The sequence below is a fragment of the Haliotis rufescens genome, unplaced genomic scaffold (assembly GCF_023055435.1).
Source record: "Haliotis rufescens isolate VD_foot unplaced genomic scaffold, xgHalRufe1.0.p SCAF_1, whole genome shotgun sequence".
Taxonomy (NCBI): domain Eukaryota; kingdom Metazoa; phylum Mollusca; class Gastropoda; order Lepetellida; family Haliotidae; genus Haliotis; species Haliotis rufescens.
In genome coordinates, this window is record NW_025963779.1 from 25,392,133 (window position 1) to 25,419,336 (window position 27,204).

Consider the following 27,204-nt stretch of genomic DNA (forward strand, 5'->3'; position numbering starts at 1 on the left):
GAATCATAATAAGAATCATAATAATTATAATAAGCATAATCGTATTTGGCACTGAGCAAATTGCAACCTTTAATAACTGCTCGGTTGATATACATGTACATCATAAAAGTTACAAATTGATTCATCGGTCCCCTTCAAGGCACACGCTTTGGAGGTGTGAAGCACGCGAAGAATGCTTGGCTGTCCCTCGTTTTCCCTCCTCCCAACCCTGTCTACCACGTCATGGGGAGCGGAGGGGACAGAAGCTTTAAACATCTGTCAAATCAGATTGTAAGCATATATAAATGTTAGTAACAGGCGGAAGCTTCACAGCGGTAGACGGAGGCGCATGCCCAGAGTGGCGGTTTGGCCTGCTTGTATAACACCCACGTTTTCTGTTGCATACGATACGATAGCTCGTAGTGGAGAGGAAAAAAAAGAGAGGAGAAGAGAATGAGGGTAAGTATGCACACACACACACACACACACACACACACACACACACACACACACACACACACACTCACACACACTCACACACACTCACACTCACACATATATATATATATAAATATAAATATATATTTGATACACATATGATATATTTAATGAGAGAAAGTAGAGAGAGAGAGAGAGAGAGAGAGAGAGAGAGAGAGAGAGAGAGAGAGAGAGAGAGAGAGAGAGAGAGAGCCCACCTCAATTTGAGACCAGCAGAATTCCTGTCTATGCCTGTATTTTTTCAGGTATTACATTAAATCAATATAAAAGTGGCGTGTGACATTGCTTATTTCAGAATGACAAAATACAAAAAAATCGATGTTTTGTTGGCCGCTTACAATCAGTCAGATGCTGCGCAGATACCACATAAGTTTCCTCAGGGCTGCGTTCGAAAGAAGTGAAATAAGAACTCAATAACAACCAGGAATACCTTCATTCTAACAATGACCAGCGTGCGTCCAACTTACAGCAGCATATATTATCTTGCGCAATTTGTCAGAACGCGATGCTGAACGTCCTTGGAAATTGTCTGAAACGTCCACTGGAACTTATGATCTAAGCCAAGAGTCTCTTGAAAACTTCTTGACGCATTTTTGATTAAAGCATTTTTGTTGTTGCGCCTTGATCATACGTTGTATGGAGTTGTGCAGATTATTATTATGATTATGATTATTATTGTACCTGTTTCAGATCTATTTGATGTCTGATGCTAGTACATGTTATAGTCTTTGAGTGTAGGGTTTCAATGTGGTTTATAAACTCGACCATCACACCAAAGACGCAGGTTCGATTCCTTTCGATATTTTGTGTGTACTCTGATGGATTTAACACAGCAATCTGCAATACTCCAGCTATATGGCGGCGACTTGAAATTAATCGAGTCTGGACCAGACAAACCAGTGATTGATATTGTGAGCAACGTCCACGTGCTCGTGGTACTGACCACACAATTTTGGGATACGATGACATGCATCAACCAAGCCAGCGAGTCTGACCACCCGATCCCGTTAGACGCCTCTTACGACAAGCATAGTCACCTTTTACGGCAAGCATGGGTTGCTGTAGACCTATTCTACCCCGGATCTTCACGGGTCACACTGTATGACCTTGCTCTTGCTATCAACCAGGGGTGTGTATGGTATGTGTGTACTCTCCGTGAAATATCTGGAATGTTGTTCACTGCGGCGTATAACAATATTTATAGGTGAGGTTAAATTGGGTTTAACGTCGCGTCCAAGATGATTGCACTTATATAGCGACGTGCATGCGTGTGTGTGTGTTGCTGCTTGTACTAGTCCGGACTGATGCCGATTTCTGGTGCTAGCCAACTGAGATACCATGCCGCAGTTTAACCTGAATACCCCACTCAGACACAGTATACTGACTCCGAGCCGACAAGGCCTTGTTTTAGCCCCTTGATGCCGACCGCCAGACAGGGTAAGAACAAGTACCATCTTTTAATGTCTTTTGGTATGACGCGGCCGGGGATCGAACCCCGGACCTTCGGCTCTCCGGGCGGACGCTCTCTATCTCTAGACCACGGAGGCGGTGACAACCTTTATAGAATTACGGCCAGAAACATATTGCAGACCTTTAAGCTTTTTGGAAAACGATAGCGATGTGGATGTTGCTCTTTAAATGCCAGTAAATTCTAATACGATCAACAATTTTTAATTTATTAGTTGAACATTTATCGATTAATTGTTATTTTTTTGGAAAACATGTAACCAAGTGATGTAGTTATATGAGAGAGAGGGAGAGAGCCAGCAATGTCTCGGCGGGGCGCAAGAAGTAGGCTTCACATATTGTAATCGAACCCGGGTGTTTGGCGTGACGAGCGAACGCTTTAACCACAAGGCTATCCGACCGCCCCTAGTTATATGTACTTTGTATACATCAACATGACTGGTATATGCCTAAAAATAATGTGTGTGTGTGTTTGTGTGTGTGTGTGTGTGTTTGTGTGTTTGTGTGTGTATTTTAACCCCTCTGCATTCCCGCTCCCGTTTATGTCAGTCGAGTACTGCCCAATATTGGCACTTCTGATCGCCCTGTCTGACACGTACAATGGTTAGTGTTTGCCATCTGTCAGTTTGTACATGTTCTGACTCACACAGGTTAGAGCCGACTGACCAATGTGCGCTCAATACATGTTACGTATGTATTGTGATTCGAAACCCCAACGTCACGGTTGAATACGCCATAAATAAGTCATTAATTGTGATCTGAACCCTTTAATTGGCCAATCAAAGTTGGGTATTCTCCAAAGTTATGGTAGAATGATGATAAAGAAAGATTCTTCGAGGACACCGACCTTTTGCTATTTCGAGTTAATGAAGTTCGAGTTAATGGGGTTTGACCGCAGTCGTGTTATAGAATCTGAATGTGGTAATTAAGAAAAAAGAAAGAAGACTGCTTCCCGCGAGACTAGTTATTGATATGCAAATGTATCATTGTTCTGATGTGGATGTTTCTGGCTTTTCTCGCATATTCAGTACCTATAGCTAGTCAGGCCAACTTACATCCTGCATAGATAGCGGTCGATGAACAATATCCAGTGTCTATATTTACTTTGGTTTTTTTCTTCAACGTGATCGAATTCAAGGGGTGCCGTGTCAAAAGCGTATTCAGTCGCACAAGATAAATCTCCTCCGTTTTGCTTTTAGGGGTTCTTTTGATTGGCTGATTTTGACATGTAAAGTTTCGGGCCAGCAAGCCATTAAGATGAAAATACATTACGGATTTTAAAGCTGAATGCCTCGAATAATTAAAGCTGCAGGGAAACGATTTTGTGTGTGTTTTAAATAGGTCCTGTAGCACACGACTGTGCCTATTTGTTTATGAATAAAACTGCACTTATGTTTCGGTAAATTTATTCAGGGGAAAACACGGGTATTATTTAACGTTTTCTAAAGTAATTGCCTTTTCACAGTTCAGCATCGGTGCCAAAAGCTGCGATAAACCGTTCTATGTTAATGGTCGTTTAATGATGATGCCGCTGTTTGATTTGAGAAGTATCGATCAGAAACTAATATCGTTTGACTCATAAGCGTTAAATAGATTTTAACAAACTGAGTCATCAATGACATTTAGCATCATAAATCATATCAACTGCTGATAATTTTAAAACACACATGTAGGACCCATGCGGGCCCAAAAGCGGAACACTAACATCGATCGATGTAACAGCGTCTTGGGTTTAACCCTTTCAGTTTAAATGAAAACAGCACGTCTTTGTCAAATAAAGAAACTATCAATATTCCCTTGTCACAACACTACCCTTATTGTTGAGCCCATCATGATTTTTTTTGCTTGGTTAAAAAAACAATGCGGCCTTCCCTTTGGCAGGATATGGCTCCCGCAACGCCGGAATAATTCTGGGAGAGTTAGCCGAGAAGGGGTGAGGTGCGTTCGAGCGAGCTCGGAGTTGCTGTCAGCCATTGTAACGAGGGCATCGGTCAGCGATGGAATTGAAATGCATTCTATGCGCCTTAGCGTTCTTGATTTTAGGAATTGGTGAGTATAATGCTTTATATATCCTATATGCTTTGAGAGGTGGACTAGAGACTGTGTCATGTGCTGTTCACGTTATTTTAGCTTCTCCGTTAATTTATTGAATACATCTTATTCATTCTCGTAGCTCTGTCCTCGCATCCCCGAAAAATATCCTCGTTATAAGGCTGATAGTTGGACATAGTGAATATTATTGACCGCATAATTTCATATGTCTAAAACGTTTTATGACACGTCTACAAAACAGTATTAGTCGGATTAGGCAAAGTGAAATATCTGTGATGAAAGAATACGCATTTGCGCTTTAACGGGGTTTGAATATTTTCTAACGGTAAAAGCCAATACTATGGCACTGCAGCGTTACGCCTGTTTAGTTTTTCAGGTCCTTGGGTTTAGATTTGTGGACCTTGAACAAAATTAAACCCATTTTGTTTGCAAAGTGGCATTCCAAGGCTTAATAGGAGTGAAGTTAAAGTTGAAACGTAGTATTCGCAGAGAGGATATTGCATCAGGAATATCATACTCCGCGTTCAAGTAGTTACTCATTAGAACGCTCCAAAAGCGGAAATTTACATATTGTTGAAATATGCATTGTTATCAGTTCCCCTTCGCCGACCGCAGGGTCATGACGGCGCATGTGATACTGATTCATGTGCTTTGTTTTATTATATGTAAGATATGAGTAAGTAATAGCTATGCAGACGTCGAATGGAAAATGGTCTCGAAAGCAAATTGTGTCATTGAAGTACATCCACAGAAAAATAACAGACCGATGCATTGATGGCATGATAGGATCTGCAATGTATGTGTTGTTTGAGAGACCCTAGATTACATAGGACTGTTGTTTGAGAGATCCTAGATTACATAGAACTGTTGTTTGAGAGACCCTAGATTACATAAAACTGTTTGAGAGACCCTAGATTACATAGAACTGTTGTTTGAGAGACCCTAGATTACATAGGACTGTTTGAGAGACCCTAGATTACATAGGACTGTTGTTTGAGAGACCCTAGATTACATAGAACTGTTGTTTGAGAGACCCTAGATTACATAGAACTGTTGTTTGAGAGACCCTAGATTACATAGGACTGTTGTTTGAGAGACCCTAGATTACATATAACTGTTGTTTGAGAGACCCTAGATTACATATAACTGTTTGAGAGACCCGAGATGACATAACTGTTGTTTAAGAGACCCTAGATTACACATAACTGTTGTTTGAGAGACCCTAGATTACATATAACTGTTGTTTAAGAGACCCTAGATTACGTGACGATATATTTACTGTTTGAGAGACCCACGTGATTACATAGAATTGTTGTTTAAGAAACCCACACTGAAGACATTGAACTGTCGTTTGAGAGACGGGTACCTGTCATTAATCCAACACAACGTATTGCCCTGTGTCCGTTCATTTATCACGATAGGTGTGAGGTAACTCAGTAAAATCAAAGAGGACATAAAAAGAGTAACAAGAATTCACACATTGACGATATGAAGACGTGGTGAGGTAGCCTAGTGGACAAAGACACAGCTTCGAATCCCCACATATACCATGCCACATATGCCTTGCCAGCATTGTCTTCCTTGAGCATTCAACACACTCACTCAGCTGAAAGGTATTGCCCCGTGGAAAGTCCACTTTAGAATAGGTCCAAAGTTACATATGCCTGTTATACGAGGGATAGTCAGGTTCGAGGAATGCTCGCCATCGTACCGCCGACCGATTGGGACTTTGATCATAATATTAACCACTAGTGCGTCTGGTCCAGACTAGAATATTTACGGGTCGTCGTCATAAAGCTGGAATGTTGCGGTGTTAACAATAAACAAACAAATATAACAATAAAGGTACCAATAAATTGTTGGCGATGCGGTTCCTCAACCGTAGGTATACAGGGAAACGCCGCCATACAGCTGGGATGTTTGAGAGCGATGTTAAACAACAAACAAACAGACAAACAAACAAACAAACAGACAAACAAACACAGAAACAAAAGAATAAGGGTACCAATACACCGTTGGCGCTGCGGCATACACTGAAACGCCGTCATACAGCGTGTATGTTTGGGTGTGATGTTCGACAACAAACAAACAAACAATAATGATATCAACACTTTGTCTGCAACAAGGTCTCTCAGCTATAGGTGTACAATGAACTATTATTAACCAAAGGACCATGGACTACACGTTGGGTTTTCCGAAACAAGGGAGATTTGACATCATCAGACTACAGTGTCGATTAGGTGTCTGTTGGTTTGTTTTGTTTGTTGTTTAACGCCGTACTCAGCAATTACCAGCTATATGACGGCGGTCTGTAAATTATCGAGTCTGGACCAGACAATCCTGTGATTGATACAGGTATCTGTTCGAACCATAAGGCTACACAGTGGGATACATCCAGTTATTGATTTTAAGTTGATGATGTATCTCGTAAATCCTTCAACACTTATGATATATGAATAACACGTTTACCTATTTGAAACGCACGAAACCAGTACTAATGAGGGGCATGTTTAGGATGTTTACGACCTTATCCTTGGTATTTTGTTCCAATACATATTACCACTATGATCGTAATAAGCCTTCTTACATGACATGTGTTCATAAGAGTAAACATCATTTTGATCTTTAGCAGTGTCAAAACCTGAATCCATCACACTGAACATTACAAGTTTCAAATTACTATTTTGAAATGCTTTAATTGTAACGCTTGAGGCGTTTCTAATGTTGTTGAGTATATAAAGAAATAACTGACGGGTTGTGTTGGGGAATGTGACAGAGACACAAACTCGCGAGAAGCAGTTAAGGCACGTTTAATGTTCATTTCCTTGAATTGGTCCGGGATTAAGCATAAAACTCTCAGGAGTTTGCCGATCAGCATGCCGGCGTGCGGCAGTTATTTGTCTAATAAAAAATCCCTGTCTCATATGAGCTCTGCTATTTAATTTTATTGTATTTGGTGACGTCTTGGGTTTATTGCTGCACTCTGTTTAGTATAAGCGCGAATAGAATGATTTTCAAGCCCTTATCCCAAATAAACCTGATCCTCAGTGGAATATTAACGGCAGTAAATGGACAGATATGTCCTCCGGATATGAACAATAATGATGGTAATTCTAGCCGGACGGTGCTATCTCTTTGCATGACGTCACCCTCAGTGATGTAGATTGCTAGGCTCTGAGCGTGATCGCTGTTATTCCTTTTGCCAAAAATATCGGCCCTCTTCGATTGAAACAAGGACAAACGTTAATAGTAGTAGACTTATTCGTGTCAGGTTAGTTATAAGATACGATTTTATATCACCCGGGGCCAATGCTACATCTGCCTTTTAGCTTTAAGGCCGAACAACGCTCTGAGCTTTGTGTATGATCTGTTCCCGAGAAATATGTTCAAAACGTCGGTAGATCTTTCCACGGTCATATTGCCAGACTGCAATATAGAACAAAAAGTGTCTCGTCTCGGATGTGTCTGCAACTATTGCTGATGGGACACAATCCTTCTGATGTAAACTCATTTTGGCGCAGATGCTGTGAATGAGGTCTTTATAGATGAGTACATACGACGCTCATCTACTCTGCAGACGCACGGAAACTTATGAGAGCACATGACAGATGCGCAAGGTGCAAAATAAATTTCTTTTGAATGGCCCAGATGGATCTTCACGGATGCCATTTCTGCATGTATTCAAAACACCGTCATCCTTCACCTCAAACCGCAGTGAAAAAAAGGCTGGCGTTCCTGTTTTTGACTTTGGTTGGTCGTGTCACCTTCAGCACATTTGCGCATCACGGTGCTTTTTAAAAATATTGCATTGTAATCATTTTAGCGTGCACCTATTTCTCTATGCCCAGGTGCTTGTTATTGGTAACTGAAGGATGTGTTTGACATGCGCGACTCAAACAGTGATATGTTTGACACTTGGGTTGTATATGCACTTACTGTCCAGGCATGTTCACACCAAAATAAAATCCAAAGGGCAGGGGAATGGAAGTGAAAGAATGATTTCGGCGATAGAATGACGCCTGAATTGATCGATGATTTCTTTGTTTGTTTGTTGTTTAACGCCGCACTCAGCAATGTTACAATTTATATGACGGCGGTCTGTAAATAGTCTGGACAAGACAATCTAGTGATTGACATCATTAGCATCGACCCAGGCAATTGGGAAACGATGGCATGCATCAACCAAGTCAGCGAGCCTGACCACCCGATCCCATTAGTCGCCTCTTACGACAAACATAGTCGCCGTTTACGACAAGTATGGGTTGCTGAAGACCTATTCTACCCCGAATCTTCACGGGTGAGCGGGGATTCTATACACTGTAGTTGCTCTTTAAGCAGCTACAACATTTATGTCTTTCATTAGGTCCTATTTTGGCCGTTGATCATGTAAATAATGTTCCACATTTACCACATTTACCACCTAGTTACCTTCCCATCACCCACCCCCACCACTTACTAGTTACCTGACTCACTTCAACAACCCCCACCACTTACTAGCTACCTGACTCACTTCAACCATCCCCACCACTAACTAGTTACCTGACTCACTTCAACCACCCCCCGACCGCCTCCGTGGTCTTGTGGTAGAGCGTCCGCCCGGAGAGCGGAAGGTGCAGGGTTCGATCCCGGGCCGCGTCACACAAAAAGACGTTAAAAGATTGTACTTGTTGTTACCCTGTCTGGCGCTCGGCATTAAGGGGCTAAAACAAGGACTGGTCGGCTCGGAGTCAGTATACTGTGTCTGAGTGGGGTATTCATGTTAAACTGCGGCATGGTATCTCAGTGAGCTAGCACTATAAATCGGCATCAGTCCGGACTAGTACAAGCAGCCACACACACACATACACGTGCATGCACGTCGCTATGTAAGTGCAATCATCTTGGACGCGACGTTAAACCCAATTTCACCTCACCTCACCTCAACCACCCCCACCACTTACTAGCTACCTGACTCACTTCAACCACCCCCACCACTTACTAGTTACCTGACTCACTTCAACCACCCCCACCACTAACTAGTTACCTGACTCACTTCAACAACCCCCACCACTTACTAGCTACCTGACTCACTTCAACCACCCCCACCACTTACTAGTTACCTGACTCACTTCAACCACCCCCACCACTAACTAGTTACCTGACTCACTTCGACCACACCAACCATTTACTAGTTACCTGACTCAGTTCGACCACCCCCACCACTAACTAGTTACCTGACTCACTTCGACCACCCCCACCACTAACTAGTTACCTGACTCACTTCATACAACCCCACCACTTACTAGTTACCTGACTCACTTCGACCACCCCCACCACTAACTAGTTACCTGAATCACTTCAACCACCCCCACCACTTACTAGTTACCTTCCCATCACCCACCCCCACCACTTACTAGTTACCTGACTCACTTCGACCACACCAACCACTTACTAGTTACCTGACTCAGTTCGACCACCCCCACCACTAACTAGTTACCTGACTCACTTCGACCACCTCACCACTTACTAGTTACCTGACTCACTTCAACCACCCCCACCACTTACTAGTTACCTGACTCACTTCGACCACCCCCACCACTAACTAGTTACCTGACTCACTTCATACACCCCCACCACTTACTAGTTACCTGACTCACTTCGACCACCCCCACCACTAACTAGTTACCTGACTCACTTCGACCACCCCCACCACTAACTAGTTACCTGACTCACTTCGACCACCCCCACCACTAACTAGTTACCTGACTCACTTCAACCACCCCACCACTTACTAGTTACCTGACTCACTTTAACCACCCCACCACTTACTAGTTACCTGACTTACTTCAACCACCCCACCACTTACTAGTTACCTGACTCACTTCGACCACCCCCACCACTTACTAGTAACCTGACTCACTTCAACCACCCCCACCACTTACTAGTTACCTGACTCACTTCGACTACCCCCACCACTTACTAGTTACCTGACTCATTTCGACCAACCCCACCACTAACTAGTTACCTGACTCACTTCGACCACCCCCCCCACTAACTAGCTACCTGACTCACTTCGACCACCCCAACCCCTAACTAGTTACCTGACTCACTTCGACCACCCCCACCCCTAACTAGTTACCTGACTCACTTCGACCACCCCCAACCCTAACTAGTTACCTGACTCACTTCAACCACCCCCACCCCTAACTAGTTACCTGACTCACTTCAACCACCCCCACCCCTAACTAGTTACCTGACTCACTTCGACCACCCCCACCACTAACTAGTTACCTGACTCACTTCGACCACCCCCACCCCTAACTAGTTACCTGACTCACTTCAACCACCCCCACCCCTAACTAGTTACCTGACTCACTTTAACCACCCCCACCCCTAACTAGTTACCTGAGTCTCTTCAACCTCCCCTACCCCTAACTAGTTACCTGAGTCTCTTCAACCTCCCCCACCCCTAACTAGTTACCTGACTCACTTTAACCACCCCCACCCCTAACTAGTTACCTGAGTCTCTTCAACCTCCCCTACCCCTAACTAGTTACCTGAGTCTCTTCAACCTCCCCTACCCAATCCCCACCCACAAAAAGTGTTCGAAGTTCACAGTCAGATCAATATCGGCCTTTTGAGTGATTCTGTCCGTCCGTTTGTCGGAAACTTGACATTGCCTCTGACACCAGACGACCCATGCAGCGCAATCTTACATGGATGATTCCAGCACTAGAGTCTCCGATGACCACTGTCGTAGCAATGTTGCACATGTCGTGTCCATCAGCATGTATCATTATGGTTTTTGTTGTTTAACGCCACACTCAACAATAATCCGGTTGTCCGGACGGAAGCTTTACAACTGTAATTATCCTCCGAGAAGATTTCCGGATTAGTGTTTGTTTGATATTTTACGCCGCACTCGGAAATATTTCAACAGGTCACAAATCACGTGAAGTTAAGCAACGTTGGTTGCGGAGAGTCCTTGGTTTGGGGATCGTGTTCGGCATTTGGCTCCTGAGAGTGTCTAGGGCTTCGGCCCTGCCCAACACAGAAGCACATGTAACACATATGGTGTCTCCTTAGGCAAGTGACTTTGGTGGAAATGTGTTCACCCAGCAGTGCATGGGTACCCGGTAGAATGAGATTGCAATGTGGTTGTTAACCTTCTAGCGCCTCACAGGCACTTTCGGTTGTATACTCCCCATGGAGCTGAGAATGAGTCTCGAGTGCACACTGATCCACTGACTGGGGTAATAATATTGTAGCGTTTTAATCATACCCCCGTAGAGCGATGCTCATGGTGTCAATCACTGGATTGATCTGTTCAGACTCGATTATTTACAGACCGCTGTCATATAGCTGGAATATTGCTAAGTGCGGCGTTAAAAAACAAACACACATTAGAGTTATTGTTTACATGATATAAGCCAAGTTTAGAGTCGACCTTGTTTCCAGGGTAACGTCATACCGAAAATAACCTGACTAGGATGTTCATTGATCGAAGTCCCGAGCAAAACCTAATACAGTAAACTACGGTTATAACGAACACGCTTATAACGAACTGACGGATATAACGAACTACTTTTTTGGTCCCGACTATTTGCTGTAGTTATGCTGTATATATGCTTATAACGAACTACGGTTAAAACGAACTAAATTTAGTAGTCCCTTTGAGTTCGTTATAACCGTCCTTTACTGTACACATTTGTGACGTCATTGTGACAACGGAAACACTCTATGACATTGTTGTTAAACTGACTCAGTCTGTATAATATGCAAGCAGAAAAAAGTCGGACGAGTGTATATATTGATTGATAAATTAAATATTGATACAATGTTGATTGTTATTTTACGCCGCAGTCAACAGTAGCCAAGCTATGTCGTGGCGGCTTGTAAATACAGTAAACTTCGGTTATAACGAACTCAAAGGGACTTCTAATTTCAGTTCGTTATAACCGTAGTTCGTTATAAGCATATATACAGCATAACTTCAGCAAATAGTCGGGACCAAATAGTAAGTTCGTTATATCCGTCAGTTCGTTATAAGCGAGTTCGTTATAACCGTAGTTGACTGTAACTTGTGAATGATCTCAGCGATTGGCAGGGACAGGCAAACAGAGTTATTGATAGAGAGCAAGGTCAACGTTTCATATGACTTTTAAAACAAAAATGAAACAAAAAATAATTAAGTATGCGTGTATCCGGGGGACTTATAACGCCGAAAGTGTGGGGCAATGATGTCATCAACGCAGTGACGCGTTACATGTAAATTCACAGCGCTGAAAATAACCACGGCGTCTCCATATAGGTACCCCCACCCACCCATCTGCACATATTCAACATAAAAATACCTACAAGACACATATCATATGCGATAATGTATTTTTCTGAATGTGGGTGTGTTTGAGTCGGAATTTAGAAGCTGTGTATATAACAGATTTCTACAAATTGAAACATGAATGTATTTTACAAACCTAACGACCCGACGCCAGTGTTTCCAAATTTTTGGAAGAAAAACTTAGCAAGGAAACGATTACCGATGTTTTCCGTGCTTGTGCATGTAAGCAAGCACTGACATTGATTTTTACTGTTATACGCGTAAAGGGGAAGCAGGTTTAACCACATTACGCATGCAGCTCTGTCTATGTTGTTTTGAATTATTTATTTGAACAATTCTTTTCGGAGGTGCTGATGATTCCAAAATAGAACATCGAGGAGCAGAACTACGGTAAGCCTTCATGTCTCCTTTCCTATTTTTTTGCATGGTACAGCTGGAGCTGTGAGCGGAGCCGAGGATGCGTGCAAGACATACGAAGCCATCAACGTCAACAACTGTCTCTTCAGTTTCGTCGTGGCACACCAACATCACCGGTCTGAACTGGTTTCTTCGAAAACATGCAGAGTAGATTTGCTTAACTGTTCGTGAGTATTCACCAGAATGTCCTGATCTTAAACGTTGGACAGACTATTACTTTTGATTATTATTTAAAAAAATGAAAAACATGTTTTAATTTTTTTAGCTCACCTGACTAAAAGTCAAGTAAACATGACATGGCCTGCTTGTCCATCGTCCGACGTCGCCGTTGTCGTCATCGTTTGTGAACATCTCAGAAACTGTACTGAAGCATCATATTCTTGTGACAAGAACAAAGTTTTAACTTTTACATTTCAAGTAGTTTCATCTTTATTAGTTGTAGGGTAAGTTGTATGTGCTTGGGTTTAAGAGTCAGAGCCGTTGCCCATGATACTCATGGGTGGGCAGGTTATTCCTATTCCTGGTCCTTTGTTTCCAACTCTCCAGCTTCTCAATACAACAGCTTTCAGCGCCAGAGCCGATTAACATCAAAAACATAAACTTTCTTCCATAGCATTTGCACACATTTTAGTCACACTGCTTTAAACTGCACAGACAAAATACTGACAAGGTATAGCTCAGGAATGTCAAAATCCTATATTCATGATGATGGTTTGTGGACACGCCAGGTGTCACTTACAGGGGTGATTGACTGACTCTATTAGTGATTGATTGAGTGATGATTGAGTTTTTACCATGTCCTATTGAATAAATGTCATCTCATCACCAACGACCCCAACCCTAGCAACATGCTTCCCCACTTAATGATGACAGCCCGATTTGTCCATTCTATTTTTAATATGTCCTCCACGGCAGTGTGTGTGTGTGGCTGCTTCTACTTGTCCGGATTGTTTCCGATTCATAGTGCTAGATTACTGACATACCATTTCGCAGTTTAACATGAATAACCAACTCAGACACAGTATACTGACTCCGAGGCGACCAGTGTTTGTTTTATCCCCTTAATGCTGGGCGCCAGACAGGGTAACAACAAGTAGCAGCTTTGAACGTCATTTGGTATGACGCGGGCGGGGATCGAACCCCGGACCTTCCGCTCTCCGTGAAGACGGGGATAGCATACAGACTATCCCATACACGAGTTTGTATGTAACAGTGAGTAATTATGTGCGCTGGTGATATACGCACTTATTATTATAATGGACCGCCTCCGTGGTCTAGTGGTAGAGTGTCAGCCCGGAGAGCGGAAGGTCCGGGGTTCGATCCCGGCCGCGTCATACCAGAAGACGTTAAAAGATGGTACTTGTTGTTACCCTGTCTGGCGCTCGGCATTAAGGGGCCATAACAAGGACTGGTTGGCTCGGAGTCAGTATACTGTGTCTGAGTTGGGTATTCATGTTGAACTGCGGTATGGTATCTCAGTGAGCTAGCACTATAAATAGGCATTCGTCCGGACTAGTACAAGCACACACACACACACACACACACACACACACACACACACACACACACACACACACACACACACACACACACACACACGTGCATGCACGTCGCTATATAAGTGCAATAATCTTGGACGCGACCTTAAACCCCATTTAACCTCATATCACACTTTTTATAATCTGGACATGAATGGCCAAGTCGCTGTGCAGAGTTGCGTCCCTTGGGCACACTAGCCACATATGATTGAGGGTTCGAATCCCAGTTCGCCCCTAGGACTGTCAGCACCATACCCATGGCCTTGGGTTTCACCAAAGTGATAAACGTCAGATATCTGCATCACCTACAACATTCAGCTTATACACCATACGAAACTGGAATATTCAGTCTGTTAAAAGCGGCATTAAACCCAAGTTACTGTTACTCACTTTGATAATGGTGAGCATGCATTGACTGTTGACAGGACTCTAGGCGAAACCAACACATGCATCAACAACCAGCATCTATCTGACAGGTGCATTGATTCTCTTGAAGAAATAATAAATGGATACATAGGTAAGACAAAGATATATTCGTAGACATATAAGCATCTTCATTCATTTGTGAATACCCTCTTAACCAAAGGGTGTTTGTATGCTGGCTTGACACGAAGCAGCCGTGTATGGTTCTTTAGGTCGTTATGATGGCGGTTACTATCTATAATGCCTACCGTGGTAAGTCTTCAAAAGGCACAATGTATAGCATCATAAAAATTGATTGCCTTTGGCGAGTCTTACTTAAGTTTAGAACTTGTAACCGTAATCTACCTATTTAAACTGGGAGATGCTGAAAAATACCTTTTACCGAAAGGAAATGCCAACTTTGAAATTATCTGACATAGGGGATGAATTCCATTATTTGTTTATTTGCCCATCTTTAGAAAACGAAAGAAAACATTTTCTACACAGATTTCTACAACATCAAACCAAATATGCATAAAATGAATTTGCCTTTCAATAAGTCACTATTAGAAACATTGAGAAAACTGTCCAAATTCTGTAAAATCATCATGACATTGTTTAAACCTATCAAGTGTCTCTCCTTCTTTTTGAATTGCACATATATTGCTGCCCTAGTGAATCTGTATAAATATGCATTCATGGTCGGCCAAGATGTTTTGTATCTATTCTATATTTATATGTATTATGTTGTTGAAATAGTTGTGTACCTCTGATGCCGCTGATAGCGGCCTGGGTGTAAATAAAAGTCAGACAATCGCCTATGATGTCATATAAACATCTTTGTGCATCAGTGACTGTCTCAGCTCCTGCCTTTAACCTTGGAATAAAGTGGTATAGCCGTCATGTTATTGTGGACTGAAGCGAAAAAACAACATGCTCTATAGCTATTATTCCCTGTGGGCATGTGTCGCTGTAGGTATTGGTCGACCTAACCTTTTCGTTATTGGTGTCAAGCTGTAGTGCAACAGTCAATGTGTAAAACTTTCGATGAAATAGTAATATTTACGAAAAAATAATCGAAGTTACGAGAAACAGTTCGAAATTTCGGCAATATTGACCACCCGATCCCGCTGGTCGCCTCTTACGACAAACATGGGTTGTCGAAATCCAATTTTAACCAAGATCGTCACTGGGGTATCGTTATAAAAATTATATGGAATAACATACCATATGTTTTGTTGCCATATTGTCATTTTGGAAACTGTTATAGCCGTTTAACCTTATAAACAACATCTTATTGACACAGTTCAATCTCAATCTGTTTCAGCTAACCTACAGATCAACTGCACTGCACGTCATTTCAACATGCACTGTCCGGCAGCAACCAAAGTCTCCAAAGAAATCAGTTCAGCTGGTAATTTTATTTTGAAAATAATAGTACCAGAAGCATGACAAAATTGTATATCGGTTGAAAAATATCGGATCATACGGCAATATTTCAGAATAGATGGTGAGCATAGCTTAACGCCGCTTTCGGCAATATTCCAGCACTATCACGGCGGGAGACACCAGAAACGGGCTTCACACATTGTAACCATGTGTCTCCATGCCCACAGGTAAGGCGGACAGTTAGTGAAAAAGTAATTGAGGAGTCCCCTTCATCGCTAGACAATCTCGGCCATTTTCAAACCAGTGCAAAACCCTCGGTCCTTTTTCGCCGATCCCTTTTTTCCAGTACTTTCTCAAATGACAGTGCTTGACTGTTTATTATTTATTTCGCTGTCAGAAACAATTGTACACTGAGTATTAACCGAGTGCATTTCTTTATCGTCAATATGATTGATTTGTTGGGAATATAACTCTATAATGCGAGCTTCGACCCAACAATGATGTCATCATTCCACAACACTTATCGCCGGTCAAATGTTTTCTCCATGGCATCTGCAGAAACAGTAGGAATGAGCAATTGATGCTTATGCTAATTTGTCCTGGCGACTAAGATTAATTTTCCTGATATGTTGACTAGCTTAGGTTCAATGGATGCAACACCTTATTTAGAATATCCAGTCCCTGGACTTCGTTATTACAAAGAAGGAAGCACTCCAGATTTTGATGGTTCAAACAGAACGTGATCGGTGTTTTGATAATCCTCTGTAATTACAAAATACTCCAAGAAGTAACAGTTTTCATGAGATAGCTGGAGCGGACTTGATATAGATTTATTACTCAAGTTTCACAATGGAGATGGTCGTGGTTCAGAGACTGCAAATGGCAAGTGCCTTATGTAAATTACCGGATCGGGTGGTCAGGTTCCCTGAATTGGTTGAAGCATGTCATCATATCCCCATGTCACGTGGATCGATGCTGATGAAGTCAATCACGGGATTGTCTTGTCCAGACTCGATTAATTACAGACCGCCGTCATATAGCTGGAATATTGCTCAGTGCGGCGTTAAACAACATAAAATCCCCAAAACATTAGAGTTATTGTTTACATGATATAAGCCAAGTTTAGCGGTGTTAAACAACAAAGAAAAAAATAAACAAACTTTAACAATCAATCATATTATGTGTGGGCTGTCTAACTCTTGTTTCAGTTAGCCGGCGACAGGAGCAATCCTGTGTTTCCGCCGAGGTTCAGAATATCAACAAGTGTCTTCTGGAGTTCGCCATGGCACATGGCAGCAAGAAACCTGAACTAGATGCATCCAGGACGTGCAGACTGGATTTGCTGAACTGCACGTGAGTAGATAACAGTTAAATGTCTGTAAGATGATACCCATCACCTGTTGCAGCTGCCCGTGTGAAGGATGTGGGATGTCTGGTGTTCCAGCCAACACTTGGTAAAGACTAACTCGAACGACTGCACTGGCCACTGGCCATGTCATTGTGACAACGATGATCATACACACAGGCACAGTCACTAGGTCGTGCTAGGATCCGCTAATTAAGGGTTCGATTCGAGATCACACGGTCACTACGTCTTGCCAGGATCCGCTGATTAAGGGTTCGAATCCCCGATCACACGGTCACTACGTCTTGCCAGGATCCGCTGATTAAGGGTTCGAATCCCAGCCACCAAGACGTGTCAGGATCCGCTGATTCAGGGTTTGAATCCCCGATCACACAGTCACTACGTCGTGCCAGGATCCGCTGATTAAGGGTTCGAATCCCAGCCACTAAGTCGTGTCAGGATCCGCTGATTAAGGGTTCGAATCCCAGCCACCAAGTCGTGTCAGGATCCGCTGATTACGGGTTCGAATCCCCGATCACACAGTCACTACGTCGTGCCAGGATCCGCTGATTAAGGGTTCGAATCCCAGCCACCAAGTCGTGTCAGGATCCGCTGATTCAGGGTTTGAATCCCCGATCACACAGTCACTACGTCGTGCCAGGATCCGGTGATTAAGGGTTCGAATCCCAGCCACCAAGACGTGTCAGGATCCGCTGATTCAGGGTTTGAATCCCCGATCACACAGTCACTACGTCGTGCCAGGATCCGGTGATTAAGGGTTCGAATCCCAGCCACTAAGTCGTGTCAGGATCCGCTGATTAAGGGTTCGAATCCCAGCCACCAAGTCGTGTCAGGATCCGCTGATTAAGGGTTCGAATCCCCGATCACACAGTCACTACGTCGTGCCAGGATCCGCTGATTAAGGGTTCGAATCCCAGCCACCAAGTCGTGTCAGGATCCGCTGATTAAGGGTTCGAATCCCAGCCACCAAGTCGTGTCAGGATCCGCTGATTAAGGGTTCGAATCCCAGCCACCAAGTCGTGTCAGGATCTGCTGATTAAGGGTTCGAATCCCAGCCACCAAGTCGTGTCAGGATCCGCTGATTAAGGGTTTGAATCCCAGCCACCAAGTCGTACCAGGATCCGCTGATTAACGGTTCGAGTCCCAGATCACTTGTTTATGATCATTGGTCTGTCATTTCATATTGCGCTGAAACTCAGTGATAGTACTGAAATACTAAGTACACCTAATTAAAAACCTCTCATGTTTATTGTTCACAGGGTATTCAGCGAGACCAACACATGTATCAACAATTACCATTTATCTGCCAAGTGCATTGATTCCCTTGATGACAGGATAAATCATTACATAGGTAAGACTCTGTTATCAGTTTGACGAACCAGTTCGTATGTTATCTTAGTTAACTAGTATGTTAACTATTTAGTACTTGTCATCTACAAGACATTGTTTATGGAACAAAATCCAAATAGTCCCTCAGTAAATATGTCATTCAGTATATACCCAACAGAAGGTTCCCAATTAACACCATGCTCATCAGGATTAGAATAGGTTCCCATAAACGACATTTGGATGTTTCGGCTCTCTGACGTGTGGTCAGACCCGGGTTTCCTTGTCCGGACCACAATGATTCAGGTGGAATAGCGCTGACTGTGACGTCAACACCATTCACTGAATCGTTCTCAAGTACATGTTTGTTTCTTTTGATGTTGCGCCTATAACGTTCAATTTAAATATATGTATACAGTTTGGACATCTGAGCACTCAACAACAAGATGTTAAGCTCAAACATCAGCACCATCATTCGTATATATGTACACACGACAATGAAACTGTTACTGGTATCAGTTGCTGGACGATGACGCCCACTCATATTATTGGATTCTGATCAAGTGCAGAACGTTATTAAGGTTATTAACCAAACAGACGATGACGATGGTCGTACAGAGACCGAATATTTCCCCTAAAAGAAATATGAAGTATGTACCAGTGAATAACCTCTGCACGTCCAAACTGGGCTCAAACGTCATTTGACCCGTGAAGTTCCGGGGTAGAATAGGTCTTCAGCAACCCATTCTTGCTGTAAAAGGCGATCGGGTGGTCCGGCTCGCTGACTTGGTTGATGCATGTCATCGATCCCAATTGCGTTGATCGATGCTCATGATGTCAATCACTAGATAGTCTGGTCCAGACTCGATTATTTTCAGACCGTTGTCATATAGCTGGAACATTGCTGAGTGCGGCGTTAAACAACAAACAAACAAAACAAACAAAGTGTCCGAAAACATAAGAATCGATCCACGCCGTCGGGACACGATGACAGAGAGCCAGGCCTCACGATCCAGTTTAATCGCCTGTTACCACTTACCTACTTAAAAGACTGGGGGCGTATTGTAGACAGCGCCTCTACGTTGTACAGTCGTTTTCCTCATGTACACAACGTTTCGTTAACATTTAAATAGTTTAGTAAAAGGTGTAAGAGGTTTGAAAATCGATGAACACAGTGACAGTCCAGTGAATTGAATCTCCATGAAAGTTGAGGTGAGGTGAGGTGAGGTGAAATTAGGTTTAACGTCGCGTCCAAGATTATTGCACTTATATAGCGACGTGCATGCACGTGTGTGTGTGTGGCTGCTTGTACTATGACTGATGCCGATTTATAGTGCTAGCTTACTGAGATACCATGCCGCAGTTTAACATGAATACCCAACTCAGACACAGTATACTGACTCCGAGCCGACCAGTCCTTGTTTTAGCCCCTTAATGCCGAGCGCTAGACAGGGTAACAACAAGTACCATCTTTAAACGTCTTTTGGCATGACGCGGCCGAGGATCGAACCCCGGACCTTCCGCTCTCCGGGCGGTCGCTCTACCACTAGACCACGGAGGCGGTTCTCAATGAAAGGATATGTGGCCTTGTGTGCAACAAACGTTATCAACTAGGTATATACTTACAAGTATTCAAATGTTGGTTTCAGGTGATCTTAATATCAAGTGCACCGTGTCACAGTTTAAAACGCACTGTCCCCGTGCAACCAAGGTGTCCAAGGAAGCCAGTTCATCGGGTAAGTAAGGGAATGTTCATTTCATGAGTATACATTTGTGGTAAAATCTGACGAGAGAAAGAACCAGCCTTTTTATAACGCGTTCTTGATGTAAGATATACAAAATAGTCCTGCGTCGTAGGCCAACGAAATTCGAATTTTGAATTACTCATACTTCATGAAAGTGTACATTTCGACCCATTTCACGTAAATTAGCTGTCTCTGCTTAATAATGTTAAGATAACTTGTTATTTGCTAGCATTTGTTTCCAAGGTTTCGTCAGGATTTAAATTCGGTTCCCTTACAATACATATACAGTAAAATACGTTTGTAACGAACACGCTTATAACGAACTGACGGATATTACGAACTTAATTTTTTGTCCCCGCTATTTGCTGTATATATGTTGTATGTATGCTTATAACAAACTACGGTTATAACGAACTTACATTTGTGGTCAATTTGAGTCGTAATAACCGTAGTTTACTGTACGTGTAATGTTGATTTTTGTTATGATTGAACGAACAATTTTCCGGTTTTATAATTTTAGATAAAAAGGGGTTCAGTATTCAAGTTTTGGTAGAGAAATATCTGTAATAACAGACGGCCAGGAAGTACCTTATCACAACCGCTGGAATAGTTAGACGGTAGTCTGTATTGGAGTTTTGTTTTGCTGCCAATATGGCAATAAAAATTACTGAAGCGGGTATTTTAAGTGACGCGAAGATGTTCGAGAAATATGTCACTTTTTTACCCTTACTGGTACGGATGTGACTGTTTAAACATTTAAAAAAACATCCGGGAAATAATCATGTCTAACAACCTTGACATGTAGACTATTGTTGGACTCCTACTCACTTCAGGTAATATTGTAAATAAATAATATATAATTAGTGCACAATGCAGCAGTTCTTTTATCCTGGATTCGTCTATCCTTAAACAGTTACATATTTTTATGTTTCCTCTCCTGTATAATGTTCAAGTGTGCATGTGCTTACGACAGGCGGTCTAAGATTTCAAACAGAGATTACGATAACAGAAGCGGAAATAATAAGGTCCCGGCATAACAAAAATCGTTTGAATAATTAAGGCACAAACAACACGTAGACGATGTTGAACGGATAAAGCACTTTCGAAAACCTGACCATAATTCTTCGACTATTTCCCTTACAGCAACGGCATCGGACCCAACGTCATCAACGAGCTTTAACGTGGCATCGTTCGCCGGCCTGGCGTGTTCAATTATGCTGTCATTGCTGGTATGAAACAACACGAGTTACTTCCCTTATCCCCTGTTCAATGACGTCAGTATTCTGGGCGATACTGTCTCCATCATGAGTATTTGGCCCTTAAGTATTTCATCTTAGCAACTAAGCTTTAACATTGCACCTTAGCATTTATCGTTTCAGTAATGACATGTGATCAATTTGAGAACATCCTGAACACTGGCGCAGAGCCTTCAATGATTCTATGAGGTAATACACAATAACAAAAAAATGATGCTTTGTAAAGGATAATGATGAATTGTTCATGGTAATGTACATGTAGGATATACACCTACAAAGCTAATGTATGATCCCATCTGATGTCCAGTTTCTCGCGGCAAAGGTGTTAATTGATTTTATAAGTCAGTTTGCACCTTTGCCTTGGGAAGATGCCTGATGTCTAAATTTCAGTCACCAGTATCATTTGATACGGCTTAAACCATCACATAGTTTAGGTTTTAGGCCAAGTATCATGTTCGAGTCTCTAGTAATGTTTGGTCGGGTTTTAAAAAAATACTATTATTGGTATAAGTATGTTCAGCGTCATTATTGAAGGCTCACCTAAGTATGTAGGCATCAAACATGAACAACGCAGCTGAATAAGATGTTGTTTATGCCTGTCACACTGATTGGATGATTATATGAAACTGGAAACATGGACAACGACTATTAAGAAAATGAATAGTGCAAGATTGGAGGTGATGAAAAACATTCCAAAAACACACGACAGAACGCAACCAGTCGTTCAGCTCCATGCTCGTTAAATACATGACAAGTAACAGTCAATTCTCTCTCTCTCTCTCTCTCTCTCTCTCTCTCTCTCTCTCTCTCTCTCTCTACCTCTCTCTCTCTCTACCTCTCACTCTCTCACTTTCTCTCTCTCTCACTTTCTCTCTCTCTCACTTTCTCTCTCTCTCTCACTTTCTCTCTCTCTCTCTCTCTCTCACTTTCTCTCTCTCTCACTTTCTCTGTCTCTCTCTCTCTCTCTCTCTCTCTCTCTCAATATCTGCGTGACTCCTCAATAATGAAGCTGAGTATTTATACTAGTATTGTTAATTTACTGAATTTGCTGAATTTTGGTTGAACGCATTGACATTGCAAGCACTATCAAGATGAAGTTAGTGTATGAAAATGAGCAACAGTTGGGTTTGTTATAACGGTCATGTGTCTGGATTCATCGCTTCACATAAATACATGTTATCAAGGGCAGACAACCGTGTCTGGCTATTAGCGACCGGTGAGTGTTTTACCGTTAAGTTGAAGGTAATATATCTGGAGTAGCTGCTACAACACAACCACTTTTCTAAAGCGGAATTGACAAGAATTCCTTTGATGTTGACCAAAAAATGTTTTAAACAACATACTCCTAAACTCAACCTATAAACCGAGACCATTTGCCTCGGACATGTGCATACGTTGTTTTTTATGTTAACTTATTACCATTAGACATTCTTTACTTGCTTCAAACGCTTTAATTTTATGTATTCTCCTTCTTCATTCGCCAAAGGTTGCATGTCTTTGTCCCCATGTTCCAAGGTGATCCGTGTTTAAATCAAGTCCTCGTGTGTCCACTTACAGATGGCAGACAAAATACTGCCTCAATTCCATACATTTAGCCTAACAAATACTACTCAAAACAAGTTAAAGAACACCCGGAATGGGAAGGCCGCGTGTTGTAGCACCCACTAGCCATGATAGGTTAACGATAGTCGGGTGTTCTTTATCTTCTTTTGAGTAGCATACAGAGTTTTATTTGGTGTCTTGTGTTGTTAACAATATGTTGGTTGGTTTTGAGTTTATTCTTACCTTTGTTCTATTCACAGGATAACATATTATATCGCTAGCTATTTGAAGCTCTGGAAATGAAACATTGATCTCGTTATCAGTACATGGCAGACATTTTAAGTGTGACTTTTGAATATTTCACTGCCACAAGGTCATGAAAAGTTCAAAATTTCATCCATTGCGGGGTGGGGGTGGGGTGGGGTGGGGTTGGTGGGGGTCATTACAATTATTCTGTGTAACTTCTCTTCCGAACCGATACCGATAAATGATTATTGGTTTTTGTCTGGTAAAAAATCGCCGTATATATTTTCCTTAAACAGCAGGATTATCCTGACTGTAACGAAAGAATATTTTGGCCTTGCCTAATTTCTCAATGGTACCTCAAGCGAATGTTTCACTTGTGAGAAAACAAGGAATAAAAAGGCCAGTGAAAATTCATTGAACGTGTACTCCAGAGATTAACCAGTCTCGGTTTTCTGCCGAAACAGATTCCATTCGGCGCTAAAGCGATAAAAATTATATATATGGACCCTTGAAAATAAGTGATGATACCAGGTGTTCGCGATAAGGGTAAGCATGCCCTGCTGTTCTTATAAGAATTTTTGTTTAGGTCATTATCGCAAGTGGTATGATTTACTTTCTATTAATTATTTCTATCAATGAGCAGATACAGTGTCAAAATAGCGGTGAAATATATGGGAGTGGATCACTCTAAATCAGTGATGACACCAGGTTTCCGCGAAAACTTAAGAACAACACATCGTTGAAACAATAGTTCGATGTTGACAAATGCTCAGATGTATGTATTAGGCGCGCAAAAGAATATACTACTCAAGAGCTTCCTGGTGCGAATATTTGCACACGAACAATGTTTTGTCTGGGTTTAAGCGCTGTATACGTACGGTGTGAGTTTTCTCCAGATAACAGCTAGGATGCTGTGTTTATGAGGTTTATGAGGTTTATGAGTAGTTTTGATGCTTTTGGTGTTTGCTTTTTACGTTTAAGATGTCAATCCATGATACTATAATGTACAAATGGTAGGTGAATAGCGGTTGTGCTTTTGACAAAGGTCGGTGTCAAACATTGAAACGAGAAGGCGTGTTTGTGTAACACGCCCATGAATACCGGTTGTTGATGTGTTTTACCTGTCCTTAGTTAGTTATGTATATACCGTATTTCGTCTAATAAACGTCGAGGATTTAAAACTGGCGCCGATACTCAGGCAACGTCTCTTCAGGGTGATACAAAAAAAACAACATTTGGACTTTCAGAAACCATATAATGAATAGCCCCTAACTTTCTGTGACGGAGTAAAAGCCGAATCTCTACGCCGGGGATTATAATGTCCGAAAAATACATGTCAGGTGCGTCTGTGAGAGGAAATACGGTACTTTGTTTCCTAGGATGAGCCTGTGTGAATGTAATGTCTTTCTTTGATCCTGCCGACGGAATATTACGTATTTGTTGTCGACCCTAGTGTAATAACAGTACATGGAGATGTTACCTACGAAGATGGAAACTGAAACTGACTTTTTAAGCTGAGCATGTAAGAATCTATCGAAAGTTTTGGTTTGCTGGAAGGCCTCTGCATGGGGTGTAAAATGACGACGTGATAGATGTCACCTTCACTTTTTCATTCAAGGTATTATTGGGACAAAAACAATAATTATTAAAATCGGTTAAGGGATTCAAAATATCTTTATGGAGGTCTGTGTTTCTGCCTGTGTCGATACTTAAACGTCAATGGCTGAACTCGGGACACGATTTTTTAATTAAATTTTATTTAATCACAAACATTTAGATTGCTCAGATGTGTCTTTAGAAGATATCTGATTAATTTTGTGTCATTAGGTAAAGTATTTCTACACATTCCGTCGTGTATGTAAGTTTTTGTGCCATGTGAAAAGATCACTGCATATTTATAGTTATAACCAGGCTTTTGTATATATATATATCTACCACTGACAAGAGCAATATTCTTATTGGTTAGAAAATTCTGGATGTCTTTAGCTTTTAGGTATTTGTGTAAGCCGAACGGGAATATAATATACCGGTAGAAACTGTCATGCCTTTTTAGATCTGTTCTTTAGATCTGTTCTGTTCATCGGGTCTTCAGCACTGGCCTGGACAACTATTTTAGTGGGTCATTTTTATAATGTTACCTTTATATTACCTGTATTTTAACCAAGATTCTGATTATGTTTTTTTTAATTAAAATACACAAGAACGAAAACACTTTTGTTTCGTGACAAAAAATTCTGTGAAAGAAAAAGATAATATTTGTTTCTAATAATTCAGCAAAATCGTCATTAAAATAATATTTTTTTGATTAACTAATATCCGAACGAGTTATTTTATGTGACTTGAAACATCAGTTACTGGGCAACCAAGGGAGATAAAGTCTCCAGATACTTTCTGATGCTTTTTTCTTTTTCCCCAATGGTCTTACTGTTTTCATACTTAGAAATGTCGAATGCTTGTCCATTGTAAGAATTATGAAGCATTAAATGCTTATTATGTCTGTGTTATTTGGACAGCAGGACTACCCCGAACATAGCCTCGGTGGCTGAGTGGGTTAGATCGCTGACTTTGTGTGCTGGCGATTAGGTGCCTCACTCTGGCAGTGTGGGTTCGAATCCCGGACGTGACTCAACCCCAAAAAGTACGAAAATCTGTACTTTACTCAGAAAGTGTTATCCCAACTATAACATGTGTTACCCGAATATTCATGTATACAATCATGCACAACAATCCACCGGGGATGTCCACTCAGCTAATCCACTTTGTCTTTATCTTCTAGTTATGCACAACGTATCTGTGGTGAAGGTGCTGTCTAATGTCCGCTATATATTGTAGCTATGCTATTAAATGCTTTAACATGTCACTGAGTAAAGAAACTAATATTTTTTATAAAGCGATTTCTCGATTTGAAAAGTGTTTCTTAAAAAGAACACTTCTGTGTTTTAATTTTGGCATTTGTTTCATATTGTATAAACATTTTTTAAGAGCATCATTGTACGTTAACCATGTGATAACTAATGATTTCTAACAAAATCTATTTTGTGCTGATGTTTGCATTGTTTCATAGCTCTGCGCATCACAATAAAATGTGTACCTGTATTGTGGTATTGGAGTGTTTTGTTTGGTCATCTGCTTGTCGTAAGAGCCGATTAGGATGGGATTCGGGAAGTGAGAGGTGGCCTAGTGTCTACGTCTACAAGAAGGCTACCCCGCAGCCATGTGAAGTCTACTGTACAGTAAACTACGGTTATAACGAACACGCTTATGACGAACTGACGGATATAACGAACTTACTTTTTTGGTCCCGAGTATTTGCTGTAGTTAGGCTCTATATATGCTTATAACGAACTACGGTTATAACGAACTGAAATTAGTAGTCCCTTTGAGTTCGTTATAAACGTACTTTACTGTATATGTATAGTGTACGAGTAAACTACAGATACCGATTTCATTTGTTTAGAAGTATTGTTGAGACATGCCCCGGTCTCCGATATACCGTTATGATACAGAGAAATCCTGGTTATAGGGACGGGGGCGTAACAACTATAATCACCCGGTGTAACAAATTAACAAACAGATTAACGTGTGTTGGTTGTTTTACGCCGCACTCAGCAATGATCCCACCATATGACGGCGATCAGTAAAGCTGAACCAGCCAATCCAC

The 27,204-nt window shown here is 41.7% G+C and overlaps 1 protein-coding gene across 1 annotated transcript; it reads left to right on the plus strand.

The window, feature by feature from the left end:
* Positions 1-303: 303 nt before the first annotated feature.
* Positions 304-26,639, plus strand: LOC124131689. Its single transcript, XM_046495141.2, has 9 exons — positions 304-438; positions 3,826-3,993; positions 12,750-12,900; positions 14,697-14,788; positions 16,001-16,087; positions 17,271-17,415; positions 18,688-18,779; positions 20,404-20,490; positions 21,643-26,639. Exons 2-9 carry the CDS (start codon positions 3,942-3,944, stop codon positions 21,732-21,734), a joined length of 798 nt encoding a protein of 265 aa, XP_046351097.1. The 5' UTR covers positions 304-438; positions 3,826-3,941; the 3' UTR covers positions 21,735-26,639.
* The last annotated feature ends 565 nt before the right edge of the window (positions 26,640-27,204 follow it).

What these genes read in the sequence shown, in the direction of transcription:
- LOC124131689 (XM_046495141.2), top strand. Translation starts at nt 3,942, where the DNA reads ATGGAATTGAAATGCATTCTATGCGCCTTAGCGTTCTTGATTTTAGGA. An exon ending in GTTCTTGATTTTAGGAATTG is followed by an intron (nt 3,994 to 12,749) that starts GTGAGTATAATG and finishes TGCATGGTACAG; the next exon opens with CTGGAGCTGTGAGCGGAGCC. An exon ending in CTGGATTTGCTGAACTGCAC is followed by an intron (nt 17,416 to 18,687) that starts GTGAGTAGATAA and finishes TATTGTTCACAG; the next exon opens with GGTATTCAGCGAGACCAACA.